The sequence below is a fragment of the Theropithecus gelada genome, chromosome 3, assembly GCF_003255815.1.
Source record: "Theropithecus gelada isolate Dixy chromosome 3, Tgel_1.0, whole genome shotgun sequence".
NCBI classification, from domain to species: domain Eukaryota; kingdom Metazoa; phylum Chordata; class Mammalia; order Primates; family Cercopithecidae; genus Theropithecus; species Theropithecus gelada.
Window position 1 is genome coordinate 98,905,360 of NC_037670.1, and position 22,759 is coordinate 98,928,118.

A 22,759-nucleotide genomic window follows, 5' to 3' on the forward strand; every position below is an offset into this window, starting at 1 on the left:
TTGTTTATAATTTTCTAGGAAAGCATTACTCTTCAGAATTTAAGTTTGGGGTATGTCATACCCTATAAATTATGCTACTTCTTTATTCCAGGCAGTTGTCACATTTCTTTTTCTCATTTCCTCCCTAGGCATTGTGTATTTTAAATTCCTTTCACTTTTTTACACCTCTTACTTCAATTTGACACTTTACACACATCCTTAACTCTGTCTAATGCATCTTGCCTTCATTTTTAAAAGTGATGTACCCAGGATACTGTCCTTTTGATCCATCTTTCATTTAAATGGGGCTATGTATCCTTCCTTCCTTTTCTTTCTTTCTTTTTCTTTTCTTTTTTTTTCCTTTGTGAAAACACATAGTGCCCAAAAGAAAAAAAGTAAAGAATCAGTTTACTCTGTGAATCAGTGAATTACTACTCTAGTCTTACTGGGAATAAAGCACATTTTTCTTTTAAATTTTGAATCTAGTTTCTATACCATTTCAGATATGTAATATTAAAAGGGAGATTATACCTTGAAAGTACAGATTTGTAGATACTCTCTTTCAAAATGCAGAAAAAAACTTTCAATATGAAATGCCTGCATAAAATAATAACTTTTTTCAAAACAACAATGTAAGTTTACCTCTGTATTATAACAAGCAAATTCCTGTGCTTCCTAGCTATATCTGGAATTAACTATTATGATTCAAGGTCAACATTTTGCATTTCCCTTGACTGAACTGTAGTTTATTCCACAAAGTAGAGACTTGTTTTTTTCTTTTGTATGTGTATTTGCTATTAGTTGTTTGCTTTTTGGGGCCAGAGTTACCCATCCTTTCTGGTATATTAAACCACGTTTTTGTTTTTTTTCTTGCCTGTCTTTCCCCATCTGGCGATGGTGAGGATGGGTTTTTCTCTTCCATGTTATCATCAGGTGGCTGGAGAGAGATATGTCTACAAATTTGTGTGTGACCCAGAAGCCCTTTTCTCCATGGCCTTTCCAGATAACCAGCGCCCACTGCTGAAGACAGACATGGAACGTCACATCAACGAGGAGGACACAGTGCCTCTCTCTCACTTTGATGAGAGCATGGCCTACATGCCGGAAGGGGGCTGCTGCAACCCCCATCCCTACAACGAAGGCTACGTGTATTAACACAAGTGACAGTCAAGCAGGGCGTTTTTGCGCTTTTCCTTTTTTCTGCAAGATACAGAGAATCGCGGAATCTTTGTTTTATTTCTGTTGTTTGTATTTTATTTTTTAATAATAATACACAAAAAGGGGCTTCTCCTGTTGCATTATTCTATGGTCTGCCATGGACTGTGCACTTTATTTGAGGGTGGGTGGGAGTAATCTAAACATTTATTCTGTGTAACAGGAAGCTAATGGGTGAATGGGCAGAGGGATTTGGGGATTACTTTTTACTTAGGCTTGGGATGGGGTCCTACAAGTTTTGAGTATGATGAAACTATATCATGTCTATTTGATTTCATAACAACATAAGATAATGTTTATTTTCTCTGGGTGTCTATGATACAGTTAATTTCACATTGTGTAAATATCCACTTGGAGACTATTTGCCTTGGGCATTTTCCCCTATCATTTATGAGTCTCTGCAGGTGTACAAAAAAACCCCAATCTACTGTAAATGGCAGTTTAATTGTTAGAAATGACAGTTTTTTGCACCTCTTGTAAAAAGGTATTTAGCGATCGCATTTGCTGTTTGTTGTTTTGTTTTGCTTTATATATGACTTGCAGAGGATAACCATAAAATGGGTAATTCTCTCTGAAGTTGAATAATCACCATGACTGTAAATGAGGGGCACAATTTTGGACTCTGGCTCCAAACTGAGTCATAGGCCAGTAGCATTATGTGTATCTGGTGCCACCTTGCTGTTTAGATACAAATCATACTGTCTTTTAAATATTTTGAAGCCCATTTCAGTTAAATAATGACATGTCATGGTCCTTTGGAACCTTCATTTAAATGTTAAATCTGGAATCAAAATGAAGCAAAAAATATCTCTCTCCTTTTCACTTTCTTCAGTACATAAATACATTATTTAATCGATAAGAATTAACTGTACTAAATCACATATTATGCTGTTCTAGTTACAGCAAGCACTCTTTAAGAAAAATATCCAATACACTAAATAGGTACTATAGTAATTTTTAGACATGGTACCCATTGATATGCATTTAAACCTTTTACTGCTGTGTTATGTTGATAACATATATAAATATTAGATAATGCTAATGCTTCTGCTGCTGTCTTTTCTGTAATATTCTCTTTCATGCTGAATTTACTATGACCATTTATAAGCAGTGCAGTTAACTACAGATAGCATTTCAGGACAAAATAGATGACTCAAACCATTTATTGCTTAAAAAATAGCTTACGCCATGCTATGCTATAAGCAGCTTTTATGCACATTGACAAATGAAGAGTAAGCTTCAGCTTGCTAAGGGAAACTGTGGAACCTTTTGTAACTTTTGGTGATATGGAAAATTATTTACAAACTGTCAAAGAATATGAGGAAGTTGCTGTATGACATAGTGCTGGCACTGATAGTATCCATCATCTCTTTTTGGACACTTCTGTAAATGTGATTGGATTGTTTGAAAGAAGATTTAAAGATTTAAAGTTTCAAAGTTTTTTGTTTTGTTTTTGTTTTGCATTTGGAGAAAATATTGAAAGCAGGGTATGTTGTTTCATTCACCTTGAAAGAAACATGAGTTAATGGGGATGTAGGATCTCTGAAGAGCTTTCTAAAATATTCAAGCAAGGGACATGAATTTTGTTCCATCTATCAATAATATCCCAGAAGAACAACTGTTTTAAAGAGTCTATAGCAAAATGCAAAAAAAAAAAAAAAAGTTCTAAACACAAAGTCAAAATAAACCTATTATAAAAGCATTTCATGATGAGCATGGAAAAGATTGTTTAAAGATGATCCCCCCAGCTCTCCATTTTCCAAAACTACACAGATCACAGCTCATTTCTCTAAATGGAGCAGTTATCGAGAAACCCAAACACCAAAATTGCTATTCTTCACATTTAATCCTACAAAAAAATACTCCAATTTCAAAATACGTATGTAACCTGCGATTTCAGTGATTGTTGTTCATATACATCATGTTTTATTTTGGCCCATTATGGGCCTAAAAAAGAAAACTATGCCTTAAAAATCAGAACCTTTTCCCCCCACTATGCTTATGTGGCCATCTACAGCACTTAGAATAAAAACAGATGTTAAAATATTCAGTGAAAGTTTTATTGGAAAGAGAATTGAGATATATAATTGAGATTTGGTGAAATTGAAGGAGAAAATATAAGTGAGTCTTTAAAATATATTCTGAATGAAAACTGTATTGAGGATTCATTTTTGTTCTTTTGTTTTTTTTCCTTTTCCCTTTTCTCCTTTTTCTTCTTTTTAATAGTCTAGTTTTAATCAGTCAGTGAGGAAGAATTGGGCCATGCGTTATCACAAGAGATCAATGGCAGAAATGGTATTAATTATATAATATTTAAGGACAAACTATATGTTTTGCTATTTAAGGTAGTGACTCACTGAACTAAATACATAATTGACCAACATTAAGTGTATTTCCAATACAGAAGGGTTGAAAATATTACATTATAAACTCTTTTGGAAAATGTATCTAAAATTTTTTAAGTTCTGTTTTTATTCCACTTTTTGGTTGTGTTTTTATGTTTTTATTTTCAGGTAGATTAATAAATCTGGCAGCTGATTTCTGCAAGATTCTTGTGTTTTGAATTTCTCTTTGAATTGGCTACTCAAACATAGAAATCATTCATTAATGATGTAATGTCTTCTTTCAGCTTTTATCTTCACTGCTGTTTGCTGTCTCTTGATGATGACCTGCTGATACCCAATAGATTAATTGCAACGAACACTTTTATATCTCAAATCACTAAGGAAAAATAATTTTTCTTAAGTCCATGAAAAGTGTTTCAAAATAAAAATCTACAAGGCTGACAGTGCAGAACATTTTTCTCAAATCACAGAAGGATCTTGGAGGTTTAGTTTCCTGTAGATGCTGTAACCAATCACCAAAACTTCAGTAATTTACACAAATTTATCTTATAGTTCTGGAGGCAGAAGTTCAAAAGAAGCCTTAAGAGACTAAAACCAAGATGTCCTTGGGTCTGGTTCCTTCCGGAGGCTCCAGGGGAGATTCTTCCAGCTTTCACTTCTAAAGTCTGCTGGCATTCCTTGGCTCCTGGCTACATCACTTCAATCTCTGCTTCCATGGTCACATACTCTTCTGCTACACTCAAATTTCCTTCCTGCCTCTTATAAGGACGCTTGTGATTACATTTAGGGGATGCTCAGATAACCCAGGACAATCTCCCCATCTCAAGATCCTTAACTTAATGATGTGTGCCAAGTCTCTTTGGCTAGATAATTATTCATAGGTCCCAGGGATTAGGACACGGATATAAGGGGTGGGGGCAGGGCTGTTATTCAGAACACCACATGGAGGAAGACTGTGTAGCAAAGATTCTAATTGATTTACTCAGGAACAATAGAGTTCTGCTGAGGGAGCTAGGATTTGAAAGTACTAGAGTTCGCTTTTATTTACCACTGGGATATTTTCCCCTTATTCTGCATAAATAATTTTGAAAGTTTGCTATATTAAAGTTCATCTATTCCACTAAACTGTCTGGTAATCACATCAAGCCTTTAGATTATTCAAATCCTTCCCCAGCCCCCAGGAAAATACTATGTCATGAGAGAGAAAAACAGAAGGTATGATAATAACAGTAATAACAGTGAAATCGGTGGTCTAATCCAGATTTTATTTTTTAATACATTTCTTTTGGTGGTGTTAATATGAGTTACTACGTGATCTTATCATTTGCTAGTTGATTATTACTTACTAGGTAAGAACAATGTGTAAAATATGTCCATTACTCAAAAGAACAATTGTAAAAATGAGTCAACTTGTCTTTATATAACCAGGAAAGAAATATATTGCCAGAAGTTACAGAATTTTGCCAGATCATAGGGATTTCTAAAATGAGCCACTTTGTCTATCATGCAACCTTTTCAGAGCTTATAATGAGAAAACATTACAGAGGAGAAGGTCATTTGGATGTTTATTACTTGGAATCTTAGAAAACAAAAATTAAAATTTAAAAATAAGAAGTGAGTAAGCTGTTTTCCAGTTGCTTTTTGGTATGGAGAAGAGAGGAAATAGAGTTACAAAAAAAATACAAATTGGGTAAAAGTGATGGTGGAAAAAATATAAAAAAGGCAAATGTACGTATTAAGCAATTCTACTGAGAATTGCAAAAAGCAACTTTCAAAAAGATGGTAATAGTTGGACATGATAGTAGAAAATTTCACTCAGTTTATTCAGAGCTCAACTAGTACTTTTAGGACTTCTTTTTTTAATACATGAGACTCACTTTGACATACTTAAAAAAAATAAACAGTTTGTGGAAAGTATAGTTTAAGACGAGAATTTGATTAGACTAGTGGATATCTTTACAGAAATGTTAATGATTTTAGAATTTTCAATTAAAAGTGTATATACCGTAGCTATTGTTTATGGATTCATATGTAAGGTAGGGCCTTTTTTGCATATAGACTCCAATATTCTTATTTACTTTCATTCTAAAATTATATTTATGCTTCTATGGGGACGAACATTTTTAATTCATTTGGTTGTATTAAAATCATACTTATGGTTTGAGAAAACATGCTATGAAAATCGTGATTACAGCAAATTAAATATGCTCAAAATTTAAATCTAAAATAAAAGCCCAGAAACTGAAAATATTGGACTGTCGTGATCACTCTGAAAGGTAGCACATCTAAAACTGATAAATGTCATCTAAATTTATGACTGCCTCCTAATCATCTTGTCATTTTTAATAGTTTATGACCACGGCACTCAAGTAATGTCTTTGTACTACTTTTCCATATATTATTCTCTTTTTAGATAATTTAGGTACCAGGACACCTGATAAATCCTTTTTCAGTTCTATGTTCTAATATCTTTAAATACCTTGTTTCACATAAATCCTTCAATAAATATATCATGGAGAAATTTGGGGAAGGGAACTAACTAAATTATTTCAGTGACTCCCACGTGCCAGGCAGCACAGATATGTGACTTATGTTACTGCCTCCAAATTGCTTGGTTTTGTCTGATGAGAAACTGAAGCCAATGGCAAAACCAGATTGTCTTTGTGTCAAGATGTCGTGGTCACAGGCAAATCATGAACTCTACCTTTTTTGTGGAACTTGGACCTAGCTGCTTTTCTGATTTAATTTCTAATGACAAACATATCTATAATAATAACACATTCTGCTGAAACATGGTGTTAATTTTTTTTTATCATTTTTGAATAGTCCTTGTAGAAAAATCTAAAAAGAAATCAAGCACTATGTAAACAACAACAACAATAAACTGAGTTTTTTTTAAGTGTCTTTAGGCATTTAGAAACCAAACTGATTGAAGTACCTCTTTGTTTCTTTCTATTGGAGATTGGTACAGCTTAATGAAGAAACAGAAATACTAATCAAACTCTTCAGAAAGTTATATACACTATCTCCATGATTTACATAATTAGACAGGACTTCCGAAAGTAATAGAATTTTCAGAAAACTTTTAAAGCATGGAAGATTCAAGTCAAATGATTCAGAAAAAGCCAAAAAATGGTTTTTAAAATAGAAAGCAAGACTAGAGGCAGGGCACGGTGGCTCACCCCTGTAATCCCAGCACTTCGGGAGGCTGAGGCAGGCAGATCAAGAGGTCAGGAGATCGAGACCTTCTTGGCTAACACGCTGAAATCCCATCTCTACTAAAAATACAAAAAATTAGCCGGGCGTGGTGGTGGGCACCTGTAGTCCCAGCTACTCAGGAGGCTGAGGCAGGAGAATGGTGTGAACCTGGGAGGAGGAGCTTGCAGTGAGCTGAGATGGTGCCACTGCACTCTCCAGCCTGGGTGACAGGGTGAGACTCTGTCTCAAAAAAAAAAAAAAAAAAAAAAAAAGAAAGAAAGAAAGACTAGAAACATAAATTATTGTATGAAAGAATATTAATTGTTTTAAATGATATATTTCTGCAAAGGGGACTATGGCATTCTTGTACACATTTAGGTAACATTAAAATTATTTGTCTTATAGAAAGTTTAATGTGGGAATTTAATTGGCAAGGTTGGTGGGAAGAAAAAAATTAAGATTACACACGTGACATTACTTTTTTTATTTTTATTTTTCTGTGAGACAGGATCTCGCTCCATCACCCAGGCTGGAGTTTCATGCGAACACGGCTCACTGCAGCCTTGACCTCCTCCCAGGCTCAAGTGATCCTCCCACCCCAGCCTCCCATGTAGCTGGGACCACAGGTGTGCACCACTATTCCCAGCTAATGTCTGTATTTGTTAGAGAGGTGAGGTCTCACAATTTTTTTTGGTCATTTTTTGTTTTAGTTTTTGTTTTTTTGTAAAGATGGGGTCTCCCCATGTTCTTATGTTGCCCAGGCTGGTCTTGAACTCCTGGACTCAAGTAATCCTCCTGACGTGGCCTCCCAAAGTGCTGGGATTACAGGTGTGAGCCACCATGCCTGGTCATTACTTTTTAAACTGCAAAATACTACTCTACTTTCAATGACCCCAGAAATATTTTTCTTTATTCTTAAAAATGTTTGCAAACATTACATTCTTTAAACAATTATTTTTATACTTTTAAAAAAATGTGGTAAAATGTATATGAAATACTAATCATTTTAACCGTATTTTAGTATACAATTCAGTGGCATTAATTACATTCACACCATTGTGTAATCATCACCATTATCTATTTCTAAAGTGCTTAGATTTTTTTATTCATAAAGTATTATTAAAAATGGTCAAGGAGACCAGATACAGTGGCTCACGCTTGTAATCCCAGCAATTTGGGAGGCCAAGGCAGATGAATCACCTGATATCAGGAATTAGAGACCACGTTGCCCAAAATGGCAAAACCCTGTCTCTACTAAAATACAAAAATTAGCCTGGTGTGGTGGTATGCTTGTACTCTCAGCTACTCGGGAGGCTGAGGTAGGAGAATAGCATGAACCTGGGAGGCGGAGTTGCAGTGAGCTGAGATTGCACCACTGTACTCCAGCCTGGGTGACAGCAAGACTCCGTCTTAGCGGTGGCTCAAGCCTGTAATCCCAGCACTTTGGGAGGCCGAGACGGGCGGATCACGAGGTCAGAAGATCGAGACCATCCTGGCTAACCCGGTGAAACCCCGTCTCTACTAAAAAAAAATAAAATAAAATAAAATTTTTTTTTTAGGGCCGAGCACAGTGGCTCATGCCTGTAATCTCAGCACTTTGGGAAGCTGGGGTAGGTGGATTGCCTGAGGTCATGAGTTCGAGACCAGCCTGGCCAACATGGTGAAACCCCATGTCTACTAAAAATACAAAAAATTAGCTGGGCATGGTGGCGGGCACCTGTAATCTCAGCTACTCGGGAGGCTGAGGCAGGAGTACCACTTGAACCTGAGAGATGGAGGTTGCTGAGAGCCAAGATCACACCATTGTGATCAGCTGAGAGCCAAGATCGCACCAGCCTGAGCAACAAGAGTAAAACTCCATCTCAAAAAAAAAGGAAAAAAAAATTAACTAAAAATAAATAAAAATAAAAATGGTCAAAGAACTACTTTTTTGTATATTACAATTAGTAATTTAAATATGCAAATTTATGCTTTCTAATAATTTTAATTAATTGTAATTTATTTACTAATAGGTTGGTCTTGATTTTATACTGTAGTTTAATAGCTTTATTTATTTATTTATTTATTTATTTATTTATTTATTTTTGAGACAGAGTCTTGCTGTGTCATCCAGGCTGGAGTGCAGTGGTGAGATCTCGGCTCACTGCAACCTCCGCCTTCTGGACTCAAGCAATTCTCTGCCTCAGCCTCCCAAGTAGCTGGGATTACAGGCGCCCCCCCCACCATGCCCGGCTAATGTTTTAGAAGAGACAGGGTTTCACTATCTTGGCCAGGCTGCTCTTGAACTCCTGACCTCGTGATCCACCCACCTTGGCCTCCCAAAGTGCTGGGATTACAGGTGTCAGCCACCGTGCCTGGCCTGATAGCTTTATTAAGGAAAAAAATGAACATTGTGTATAAATAGTGTTGTGTAAAACACTATTTTACATAGTTCCAATAGCCATTGCAAGAAAAAAAGTTTAAGTAGCATGTTGAATATTTTGAAATCACTCAGTATTTTATATTTATATTTACAAGCAGCCCCTTAAAACAAACCACATCAAACAACAAACTGATATTTTGAATTCATGTTTCTTTAGTTTGAATTAATAGATTCGATTAACGTATCATAAAGACACAAACATATTGCAACTGCAGATTATTATTAAACTCTTTAGGACTATAATAATTTCAGATAACTTTGTTTAGGAAAAAAAATTCCAAAACAGAAACATGCTAGATCTAACAACAGTATTTAACTAAAGTAAAATTAGGCTAATGAGATAAATTGGCCCTCTCTACACTATCCTCTCACCATATTATTGGTTTAAACATTAAGAATTTGCTAAATTAAAACAGAAACTGAATATTTTTCTGTGACTTTTCAGACTCGAATGCCCAGATCTGAGTACATGTGGAGGTCCTAGAGCCAATCTCTAGCATATACCAAGGGACACCTGTGATACCAACCCCTAATGAGATGCATTCCAAATGTGTTCATTGTTTCTGACTTGGCTTTATGAAGAGCCTGTTTTTCAGATATAAATAGTAAATATTACAAATGTAACTCATAAAATTGCCATTCAAATTATTTCACATGCTTACCTCTGAAATGTAGTATCAAGAAAATTATGAAATAGAATCAAGTGAAAAAAGACTTCTTCCCCTGCATTTACTGTTCACTTATTTTCATAAGAATTTATGATTCTGTAGAAAGACTGAGGCAGTGTTTCTAAAACCAAAACAAGGAGAAATATGAAAATAAATATTTGGATAATTTAGATCCTAAAGGAGAAAAGCTGTACACTGATTCATTCATTGAATGGGTATTAATTCACTCATATTAGAACATACTCTGGATTATTCATTTCACTTTGTTCTATGTTAGGAAATCCGTTTACTCAATCCTTCAGAATCTCCAAATAGGAATATCTTCCTAATCAGTTTTAAACACCACCATAGCATCAGCGGACTGTGTATTTTCTGGATCCAAATTCATAGGTAGATTCTATGGAAGATATAATAGAGTTATAAAAAAGTGATCCCTGTCCTCAAACTGAGACTAACCCACGTAGATCTAACACACACTTGGATGATATATAATGTCATATCTCATTTAGTGCTCAACAATGTGGTTTAAACCCTATATAAAAGGAGTACAGTAAATAACTAGCTTTAAGATTGCTGATGGCAGTGAAAAGCCTGGATACTTTTACTCAAATTTATGAGAGTTTAAGTTCAATCATACCAGTTACTATCAAATAAAGTAATTAATCACTAAGGTAGGTCTATATGGCATAAAATGCAGTAGGATGTTGAAAATTTAAGTTAAAATCAAGGCAGGGCAGATCACTGACTCATTAACTTGTGAACTGCCTTGATCATGAGCGTCTTGATTAAAAGCATTTATCAACTGCCCACTTGCTGTGCACACGTACATACTAGGAGTCCTCACTGTTTTCTAAAGGGGTCATTGTATTAGTGAGTGTTTGCTGGTTCCAAGCAACAATTAGCAACTGGTTAGGAGGTTTTCGAAGCCAAGAGGCCCCATTTGGTGGATGCTGTGGACCACACCTAACAACTGGCCCCCTGGCCCAACCCCACCACCATCGATGCTGAGGAAGGGCACCAGAAGTGAGTCACAGGATCTTTCCGACAGTGAGGGATTCCAATCCTTGATCTACCTGTCCACTGCAGTGAGTATTTTGTAAAAGGAAGCTCCTAACTTGGTACTGCCTATGTACAACAGTTTGTCTCAGGACAGTTCCTGTTTACATCTATTTTTTCAGCATATTGCTAACAGTGCCCACTCTTACTCTTAAAGTTTAGAAAATAAATGGACTCTTTACCTGCACCCTAGATCGGGTAACCTGGTTGAAATGCTCTTGATGAGTTGCCTTGCAGGAGAAATTTTATGATTAAATTATCACAACATCCTTCCAGAACAAATATCCCGAACAGGAAAACTTTTCTATATCTGGTAAAATTAACCTTTTTTCCCCTTATTTATCTATGGTGACCCATAATAGCTTTCATCTTCTATTTTATCAGTCAACCAATTGTGGAAATTTATAGGAATTAAGAACATGTGCATCTGAGTTTGCATGAGGCTGAACTGGGTAGATTTTAAGGTTTATAAATTTTAGATATATCTTCATGAAAATGAATGTAGCATGGCCATGCCTGCTTTAAGTAGAAAAGAAGCACAGCGGAAGGATGCGAATAGATGGCAAAACTGATGGAATAATAGAGAACTTTGCTTTAAAAACTCTTTTTTATTGATTATTACTATTGATTCTTCCAGCAGGAGAAAAATCATAGGTCTATTTAAGTTACCGTTGCTGAAATCAGTGATCACCAACTATCTTTCCATTCTTGCATTACTTCTCACAAGATTCAGAACCCAAAAGAGAGAAGCCAAAAATTTTCTCTTGATTTGTGTCCCCACCCCATACCTATAAAAAGATGTGGGATCTTATCTTACCGTTTCATTAAGCCCTTGCCCAATGGATGACAGGTATTTCCCCCAAGTAATTGACAACTTAAAAAGAAATAGAATTAACTCCTGGGTGTCAAGTCTTTCTCAAAGTCACTAAAAATAATATCATCCAAATTTAGAAGTGGAAAACTGCTGGATATATAATATCCTTTTTTTCTTCCATTTTTTTCAGGAATATTTTGATTCCTAAAGTATCTTAAAGCTTGCTGTAGTGGTACATGTGCATAAAAGCAGTGATTAGTAAGAACCAGAAATATTTATCACATTGTAGAAGAGTGTAATCTAAGCAGAATAATGATGATAACAAAATAATGTACATGTAAGATAGGTACTACAGGCTGGGTGCGGTGGCTCAAGCCTGTAATCCCAGCACTTTGGGAGGCCAAGACAGGCGGATCACGAGGTCAGGAGATCGAAACTATCCTGGCTAACACGGTGAAACCCTGTCTCTACTAAAAAAATACAAAAAAACTAGCCAGGCGAGGTGGCGGGCGCCTGTAGTCCCAGCTACTCGGGAGGCTGAGGCAGGAGAAAGGCATGAACCCGGGAGGCGGAGTTTGCAGTGAGCTGAGATCCGGCCACTGCACTACAGCCTGAGGGACAGAGCAAGACTTTGTCTCAACAACAACAACAACAACAACAACAACAACAACAACAAAGATAGGTACTACACTGGATGGCCAGAGCTGCTGTAGCAAAGTAGCACAGATGGTGGTTTAAACAACAGATAATTATTACCTTGTAATTCTAGAGGCTAGAATTCCAAAATCAAGGTGTGAGCAGGGATGGTACCTTCTGAGGGCTGGATCTGTTTCAGGCCTCTTTACTTGACTTGTAGATGACATCCTCTCTCTGTCTCTCTCATATTCCCGGTACGCATTTCTGTTTCTGACTGAATTTCCCTCTTTTTGAAGGCCACCATTTCAGACCTACCCAAATGATCTCATTTCAACTTACCCCTATAAAGACCCTATCTCTAAATAAGGTCACATTCTGAGGTACTGGGGTTAGGACTCCAACGTGTCTTCTTTGAGAGACACAATACAAGCAGTGATAAGTTCTTAAATTATAGCCAAATGAAAATGATGCATAAAAATCAAGTGACTACCACCAGTACATTTGAGTTTAAGAGATGAATTGCAAATCTATCTTTCTTATATTACATGACTAATATGGAGAAAGAAACTGTATAAATATAACAATCTCAATGGAGATTCTTGAAATAAATTGTATTCTCATAGTTTTCTTGCACCTTCACTAACACTTTTCTTAAATAGATGTTGTATGAAAATAATAATAAAGAAATTACTAACATAGTAAATTTAATGAAAATCCAATAAGAAAATGTAGGAATAATAAATTGGGAAAGGAATAATATAAAAGCAAAAAAAAATACACTCTAATAAAGCTAGTGTAGTCTTTCTGTTCTCTGGTTTTTAGGACCTAGAAACTAGCTATGTGCCAGAAAGAAATCTATGAACAAAAACATTATAGACTTTTCTGAGCTAAAATGAGAAGTTAGATGAGGAAATTTGCGTTGAGCACTACTTATCATTTAAGCACCATTGAGCAATAAGCAGCATGGGTTTACACAGAACAAATCATGCCAAACAAATCTGATTGCTTTTTTTTTATTGAATTACAAGATTAGTGGATGAATGCAATGTGAGAGATGTAATACATTTGGATTTCAGCAAAAACATTTGATACAGCATCTCATGCACTCTAAAACGAATTCAAGTAGTCAGGAATATTAACAGCAAGGTAAGGAATTGAAATTAAATGAAGGATTGCAAAGAAAAAGAACCATGATATGGCAACTTGGGAACACATCATTATAAGGTACTACAGTGATCACAGGGTTTATTCAGTACCTATTAACATTCACACTGCTTTCTTGGGCTTGATAAAAAGAAATGGAATAAAAGGCTTAGAATGCACCCCATGACTACAGACAATATACACAATCAATCCAGATTTAGAGAAAGAAGAAAATAGATTTTGCCTCAAAGACTTTTGCTGTTTTTGAAAGTTACTTATATTACTCACTTATTTATTCGCTTCATGCTCTAAAATTTGGTCATGGATACCTTTATTCGTCTTTTCTTGTGTCTTAGGACAAGCCAATTTTTTCAGTCATCCAATCTTCCTGGTCTAATACTAAGGATCCATGGAAAAGATGACAGGCACTCTTGGTTTCTTGACATTTTAGTGATCAGTATACTTGGATTCCACCAGAGTCTGTGGACACTTTATGTAAAATACTGCCCTCGAGGTGAAAGTTAAATATGGTACTTAATTAAATAAAGAGAAGGGAGTAGAAGTATTCCAACTAAATTCACAGTTGATACAAGGTGCTGCTAGAAGCAGTGAGGCCAGTAAAATTACACCAATGTCCCAGCACAAGTAAGAAATACGTATATTAAATGCAATGCACAAGAGTAACTTGGAAGGGAGAGAAACACGCAGTAGCAATGCTAAGGATGCAATGAGCTGACAGGAAACAGCAACTTGCATATAAGTTTACAGTGTCAGGTATCACCCAAGAGATGTAACACAATGTTTGATCTATTAGAAGACGAAAAAGATTCATCAGTTTCTGAGTATAATATTAAATTTTCTTCTGGAAGGCAGAATTTATTCTCTTTAGAATCATTTCTTCCTAGAATAACAAAAAGGTACAGAGGAAAATCAGAGCATAGCAACAGGAATGATGATGAAGTGGCAGGATCAGCTTATGATGAAAAATCAAAATATGTATGGTATTGTTAAACAAAGGGGAAAGGAGGTATAAGGTCAGTCTGCAGATATATAACATCTGTTAAGGATAGCAGCAAAAGATAATATTTTCTAAAGGGCAGGAAAATGTAAAACTAGTAAAACTGGGAATAAATAAATTTATACCTACATTAGTAACAATTAAAAATCTTGGTGGGAGGGAGAACAGTATATGTCAGGAAAAACGTCTTCATACATGACCCTTTGATTAACAAATTGCCTCAAGAATTTACCATAAAATTAGAAATGCAATGACTTTCTGAACAAGGGTTTGGAAAAATACATGAGAGTATTCTTGACAAACTAGTAGATTCAATAATCTGCTTAAATGAAGGTTAAATTCTAGTGCACACTTTTGATAAACCCACTATGAAAGTAACTAACGAATCTGCACATTTGTTACTGGTTTGTGTGGTCCAGTGTCTCTCCACCAAAGCAACGGGTATTTGGGCTTGACAATTCTTAAGCAGGGCTCTCTCTTGCATTGCAGGATGTATAGCATCTGTAGCCCCTAGGTACCACATGACAGTACTTCCCCCATAACTATAACGGCCAAGCCCCTACACACACACACACACACACATACACACACACAGAATTCTAAATGTCCCCGTGTTCACTCCCTCCCCACAAAAAAGCTCAAAACACTGTTGAATACACCATAGCAAACCCAGTAGCTGAGGTTTCCATGTTCAGGTTAATTGTCATATCTGCTTGGGAAACTGTAAGATGCTTATGATTAGTCAAGAGTTCAATGTCACAAGAGCATTTCCTCAGGCAGGATATACCAAACTGTGCTAAGTGGTTTGCAAAAGCATAGTGTATTTTGTTCTTTCTTTACATATCCACATGACTCAACTGCAGTCCTGTTTTAGTTTTCCTTTTGATGGTACAGTATCAACCCAGAACACTGATGATATTTGCAGCATGGAAAAAATAAGCAACTTGGTAATCATCTGCTGGCTGTTAGAGCTTCTGCTCTGAAGTTAATGCTCAGCACTTTCATTCATAGTGATTGGTCATAGAATGTCACATGACTATGTTTGAGTTGAAGTGAGTGGGGATATGCAATCTTTTTGCAGGAATGGGCATTAATATGTGAAAAAAATCTGCCATTAGCCTTTAATAACTCTCTTTGAGTTTAAAAGAAAATAATATTGGAATTCATCATAAAGTTTCCCATAGTGGAGATGACACCTTTAAAGGAGATGATGATGACTACACCAATATTCATAGTTAGAAATTTAGGAACGCATGGATAGAACTGCTTTGCATCTAGCCACACAGAGTTTGGTGAAGACAAGGGTGTCAACATTGCAAAACTGAAACTTGTCTTACTTATTACTTTTACTGAGAGAATTGTTTTATTGTGTTGATAAAACATGCAATTCTTAATTACTTTAATATAATTTACTGAGCATGCTCTGGACATAAAAAAGGTAAAGAAGACAGCACCTTCTCTTGAAGAATTCATGGTTAAGTAGACAAGAAAGACACAGAGGCCATCAACTATAATTCAATGTGGGAAATTTTGTATTATAAATATCTAATAAGTATTTGAGTACAGTTATGAGAGCAGTTAATCTTGCTCAAATGTGAATATGTAGACATCTTTATAGATGAGTTGATATATGACCTGAAGATATAAATTTGATGGACAATTTCAGGTGGATAATGGGGTCGGGCAGGCAGAAAGAAGAAAGAGAGAGAAAAACGGAGAAAATCTGGGATTTTCAGATTCTTCTGGAAAACTTTCTTAAACTATGTATCCCAATTCCCAACTTCAAAGACAACAGAAATCTGGAGGTACACTCGTTCTGATCAAACTTACAAGATGATTCTAATTCATCTTTAACCTGTATGAATGCGTGTTTTGAACTGGAGTTCTGGGCTGGGGTCTTTTTTTTTTTTTTTTTTTTGAGACAGAATCTTGCTTTGTCCCCCAGACTGGAATGCAGTGGGGCAATCTTGGCTCACTGCAAGCTCCACCTCCTGGGTTCACGCCATTCTCCTGCCTCAGCCTCCCGAGTAGCTGGGACTACAGGCGCCCGCCACCATGCCCGGCTAATTTCTTTTTGCATCTTTAGTAGAGACGGGGTTTCACTATGTTAGCCAGGATGGTCTCGATCTCCTGACCTCATGATCCGCCCGCCTCGGCCTCCCAAAGTGCTGGGATTACAGGCTTGAGCCACTGCGCCTGGCCGGCTGGGCTCTTTAACATTCAAATTACTTAGGGTTTTATTTTAAAATAGAAATTCTTGAGTTTCAGATTTATCCCTAGGTTGAAGTTCAGGAAACTATCTCACATAATTCTACTATAGGTGATTCATTGACCTCGCTGATTGTGAGTGGGTCATTAGGGAAATGTGTCATGGGAGGAGACTAGTGAAAGCTGAGACTAAAGTTTAAAAGTCTTTTAATGGCAAGGTAAAGAGCAGGGATTATAGTCTATTTCTCAAGGACTATGTGCTTAATTAGACTCTTTTGAGTTGGGATACATTAATAATAGCCCTCAGATAGCTTTTAAGAACAACATAGTTTAAGAATCACTTATTTGGGCCAATATTTCCCAAAACTGCTTGATCAAAAAATCACTTGTGGCAACTGTGAAAATTGAAATTCAGGAGAGAATAAGTAATCTGGCACCTAAAAAGTGAACCACAGAAGCAATTCAATAGAAATATGTAAGTGATAGACTCACGTCTCTTGGCATTCCAGAATAAACAAGAGTGAATAGGGGCTGGACAAAGTGTGGAACAGTCAAAGCAAAAGTGTAGCTGGCCAAGGTTCATCAGTGGGTGAATAGAAACTAGTGGAACAGGAAGGTTCACAATAGGGCCCAAAGACTGACTATAGCCAGTGTCAACACAGGCAGGCAGGTTACACCAAGGAAAAATGGAAGGAACCTTCTTGCCATGTACCAGATACTTCAGAACATAAGAGGCAGTTTCTCCTCTGCATGGATAAGGCATGCTATGACAAAAATGCATCTAGCACTTAACAGAAATTTCAATTCTAGGATGACTTGTTTGGGATATAGGGACAAAGCCTTTTTGTAACACTTGGCTCCTTTCTCCACTTTTAGGAGGTGTCCAGGTTTTGCTTTTTCCTGCCTTTTGAGTCACTGCCTTCAGGTCCCTGTGTGAGTCATTTTTTCTCTGGTGCCCATCCTTGGCTTTCTCCTAGTTTCACTTCATGCATTCCACCACTTATTCTGACATGTTGTAAAAACCTAAATCCTACCCTCTACCTCCAAATTCTAATTCAAACTTCTAGTAAGTTTGAAATCTCAAACTAGATATTCCACAATACCCACAAGTCTCTCATATTTAGTGTATTCAAAACAGAATTCAACAATCATCTTTGAACACACTCTTTGTTCTACTGTGTTGGTCCCTTATCTCACCCTATGTTTACTCCTCTTCCCATAGGCAACCTGCCCTTCTCAGATACAGAAATCTAAGGAGCATTTTAGAGCATCCCTTGTCATATTATCTTGTTGGTTTCTCTGATATCTTGCCAACTATTCTCCTTGCCTGAAGTTTTGTTCTTCTCTCATCTGTTCTTCAGAAATGTATTCAGAGACTTTTTCTAAAACCAGCACATAATCCTGTAGCTCCACTGTTTTAACCTTTCAATGGCTATAATTCTCAAAAGCTAAATCAAATTCCTCAGGATATTATTTGAAGGCCTTTATTATCGGACCTATACTATCTTTCTAGAGGCATCCACTTTATTTTACACACACACACACTCTCCTTCACTCCAGTCTTACAGAACAAGTCGTGGCTTCCTGAATACATCCTAGTTTCCCTAATGTTTCATGCTTTCGTTCATGCTCTTCCTTCTGTCTGCAATTCTTCATACTTTATCCTCTAAATTCTACTCATCTTTTAAGACATTTTCACTACATCTGAGATTTCCTCTCAGACCTTATCTCCAGGATGGATCAACTAATCTTTAGAAACTATGCATTAGCTAGTTTTGTCAAAGTCTAAACACATTATTACAATAAATGAAGCTAAGTATTGTATCAATCATATAATCTAGCACTCTCAATGCACAGAAAAAATATTCTTGAATTAACAAATGAAAGATTGAGTGAACTAAGGAATAGATTATTGATGGAACGTCACAGCCAATGGACTTGGCTTGGAAACACTCTGTAGTCTGTACATCCGTCTGTTTTCACACTGTTGATAAAGACATACCCGAGACTGGGAAGAAAAAGAGGTTTAATGGACTTATACTTCCACATGGCTAGGGAGGCCTCACAATCATGGCAGAAGGCAAGAAGGAGCAAGTCACCTCTTACATGGATGGCAGCAGGCAAAGAGAGAGCTTGTGCAGGGCGACTCCCATTTTTAAAACCATCAGATCTCATGAGAGTCATTCATTATCACAAGAACAGCACGGGAAAGACCTGCCCCCATAGTTCAGTCATCCTCACTGGGCCCATCCCATAACCCTTGAGAATTATGGGAGCTGTTAGATGAGATTTGGGTGGGGACACAGAGCCAAACCTTATCAGTCTGACAAATGACATCCAGGATGATCCCATGCATACCCATATGTTGGACTAGCACAATATATGAGACCCATGTTGTAAACTCTAAATTATTTGCTACAGCAAACCCAAATTGAAGGGAGAGAGCACACTAGATTCAGGGAAGATGGCTTATGAGTTAATATGCCATCAGGGACTAACCTATCAGGGTTACTCAGTCATCTGAATCTCATTGTGTCTGCTTATGGGATTTTGGAATCTCTAAGTTCAATTCTTCATATATTTGGTCCAATTTCCAAAGGAAATAATCACAAATCAATTTTTGTGGAAAGATTTTTAATTCATAGCTTAGTGTGCCCTACACTCCTTAGGACAGGATAACTGCCAGGTTGTTGAGGGCAGAGTGAGTCACTCATTCAGATGACAAAGATTTATTCACATGTCAGGTATATTCTAGTATTTGGGATACATCAGTTAAGACAAGAGACAAAAATGCATGCTCATGAGTCTTACATTCTAATGATAAGACATGGAAAATATGCAATGAAATGAATAGATTAATTAAACAGTATATTAGAAAGTGTTGGGTCACATGAGAAAAGACAGAACAGAGAAGGGTGTGTGTGTGAGAGGCAGATACAATTTTAATTAGCATAGACAGAGTAAGTCTCATGGAGAAGGTGACATCTCAGAAAATATTTGAAGCAAGAAAATGACTTAATCAGGTAAATATCAGGAAAAGAAAGCAACCAGTTGAAAGAGGCTAAGACAGTGAATATCTGCCCTATAATAAGAACAAGGAGGCCCGTATGCCTGAAGTAGAATGGGGGTTGGGGAAAGTAGCGGAAAGTAGCAGAAAGTGAGCAACTGGAAAGATGTAATTGCCAACAATTGAAATGTTGAGTAGGGATCAGGCACTCAGTTTCAGACATGTAAAGTTTGAGATATCTACCAGACATCCACTGGAGGTAAAATTCATTCTTGGCTAGAATATTCGATATTTATAGGTAGATACAACCACCATTTTGTGTGGTGGGAAGTGTTTGATTATTATTTCCTAAGAAACAGTTAAAGTGGGAATGTCAACACTAAGGAAGAGGAGTTAGCATCATGGAATATGAACTTGAGTTCTTAACATGTAGAATGGTAATAAGCTTGATTTCTTAACACTTTATATTGTTACATCGGACTGGATTAACCAAAACAATACAAGATTTTAACTTGTATTAAACAAATACAAATTTAACTTGTATTAAATTTAACTTGTATTAAACAGATTTTAACTTGTATTTAACTTGTAATTTAAACAAACGCAGTGTGTTGGTATAGAGAATTAAAAGAGTTAATAGGAAATGCATGATTCAGGCATGATTTGATCAAGATGACTAGTTCTGCAGTTCTTCCAGTACTGTCCTACTTTTTGTGTCAGCTTCGTCCTTGGGTTGTGTATTAGTCAGGGTTCTCTAGAGGGACAGGACTAACAGGATAGATGTTATATGAAAGGGAGTTTATTAAGGAATATGGAATCCCACAGTTACAAGGTGAAGTCCCAGAATAGGCCGTCTGCAAGCTAAGGAGCAAGGAAGCCAGTCCGAGTCCCAAAACCCTCAAAAGTAGGAAAGTCAACAGTGCAGCCTTCAGTCTGTGGCTGAAGGTCCCACATCCCCTTGCAAACCACTGGTGTAAGTCCAAGAGTCCAAAAGCGGAGCAACTTGGAATCCTATGTTTGAGGGCAGGAAGCATCCAGCATAGGAAATAGAGGAAGACCAGAAGACTCAGCAAGTCTGCGTCTTCTAACTTCTCCTGCCTGTTTTATTCTAGCCATGTTGGCAGCTTATAAGATGGTGCCCACCCAAATTGAGGGTGGCTCTGTGTTTCCGAGTCCACTGACTCAAATGTTGGTCTCCTTTGGCAACACCCTCACAGACACACCCAGGGACAATACTTTGCATCCTTCAATCCAACCAAGTTGACACTCAATATTAACCATCACAGGTTGGCATCCCTTATGGTAGCAAAATGTCTGTTAGTGTTCAAGATTTCACTGTCCTTCACTGGACTGTCCAAATGAAAGAACTCTTCTCTCCCTTCAAATCTCCAGACACAAATCCTTGGCTTTACCTTGTGATATAGTTTGAATTTGTCTCCCCACCCAAAGCTCATGTGGAATTGTAATCCTCAGTGTTGGAGAAGGGTCCTGGGGAGAGATGACTGGGTCATGAGGGCAGATTTCCCCTTTGCTGTTCTCATGACCGTGAGTGAATTCTCACTAGATCTGGTTGTTTAAAAATGTGTAACACCTCCCTCTTCTCTCTTTTCCTCCTGCTCCTGAAACATAAGATATGCCTGCTTCCCCTTCGCCTTCCACCATGATTGGAAGTTTCCTGAGGCCCCCACAGACATGCTACCTGTACAGCCTGTAAAACTGTGAGCCAGTTAAACCTCTTTTCTTTACAAATTACCCCGTCTCAAGTATTTCTTTATAGAAGCGTGAGAACAGACTAGTACACCTTGATTGGACCAACTTGGGTCACATGCTCTGCCATAGGTGAATCACTGAGGCAATGATAATAGAATTTATCTGATTAATTTATTCCAGTTACAGCCAATTTTTGGAACTGGGGATGGTTAATTCTAACCAAATTGATGGTCAATAAAGCCTTGGGGAAAAATGGGGTAAGATGCATGCTGTGTAGTTACCCACAATATATATCTACTATGTTATATGAAATTTGAAATTGTGGATACATAACTGTTTACTTGAGATGGGCCTGTGCTGTTAGAACCTATGTTTATTTCTACTGTAGACAGTGCATTGTATCTTTAAGTTAGGACATCAATATAGGATAATACCAGTTTTAAGTTAAAACCATGATTATTAGGTGGTTTTGCCTGTCTTCATCCAGCTACCTCTTCCAAAGAAGAGCAAATTTGCCTTTCTATGTTATCAATGATATGGTTTGGCTGTGTACACACCCAAATCTTATCTTGAACTCCCACATGTTGTGGATGGGACCTGGTAGGAGATAATTAAATCATTGGAGTAGGCTTTTCCTGTGCTGTTCTCATGATAGTGAATAAGTCTCATGAGATCTGATGGTTTTTTAAGGGAGAGTTTCCCTGCACAAGCTCTCTCTCTTTGCCTGCTGCCATCCATGTAAGACGTGACTTGATCCTCCTTGCCTTCTGCCGTGATTGTGAGGCCTCTTCAGCCACATTGAACTGTAAGTCAATTAAACCTCTCTCTCTTTTGTAAATTGCCCAGTTTCAGGTATGTCTTTACTTGGCAATGTCAAAACAGACTAATACAGTAGGGCATACTCATAATTGTGTTCCTTGGCCAGAAGAAATTCTAGAATAGTATTGTCACTTTCTTTCAAATGTTTCTTCTGATTTTATATCATTAAGCACTTTGTCTCCCTGTGCAGTACGGCATAATGGTAAAGAGCACAAACTTGATATCAGGCAGACCTGGGATCAGAGCCTGGTTCTAACACTCTGTGTAAATTTACCTAAATTGCTCAATTTTTTTGAGGCTTGATTTCTCCATCTGTAAAATATATTTAACAGTGCCTGATGTGTAGAGGAATTTGAGGATTAATAAGAAAATACACATAAAGGGATTGGCATAGCACCTTCCAGGTAGCAAGAAGTGAACACATGATAGCTGCTGATGTTATTACTACTGTTTTAATCAAATTTAGAGAGTTGTTATTTTGTTGCTCTCTCTATCTACTGGAGACATGCTTTTCTCAGAAT

The 22,759-nt window shown here is 37.0% G+C and overlaps 1 protein-coding gene across 5 annotated transcripts in view; it reads left to right on the plus strand.

Annotated features, from left to right (window-relative positions):
• The window catches only part of ETV1 (ETS variant 1), a 100,322-nt gene extending 94,535 nt beyond the window's left edge, over positions 1 to 5,787 (plus strand). For all 5 annotated transcript variants that reach the window (XM_025379506.1, XM_025379507.1, XM_025379508.1 and 2 more), the window contains one exon: positions 913 to 5,787. In XM_025379506.1, the coding sequence (XP_025235291.1) occupies positions 913 to 1,134 (222 nt within the window). In that variant the 3' untranslated portion in view covers positions 1,135 to 5,787. The remainder of the gene's footprint in view (positions 1 to 912) is intronic.
• Positions 5,788 to 22,759: the final 16,972 nt, after the last annotated feature.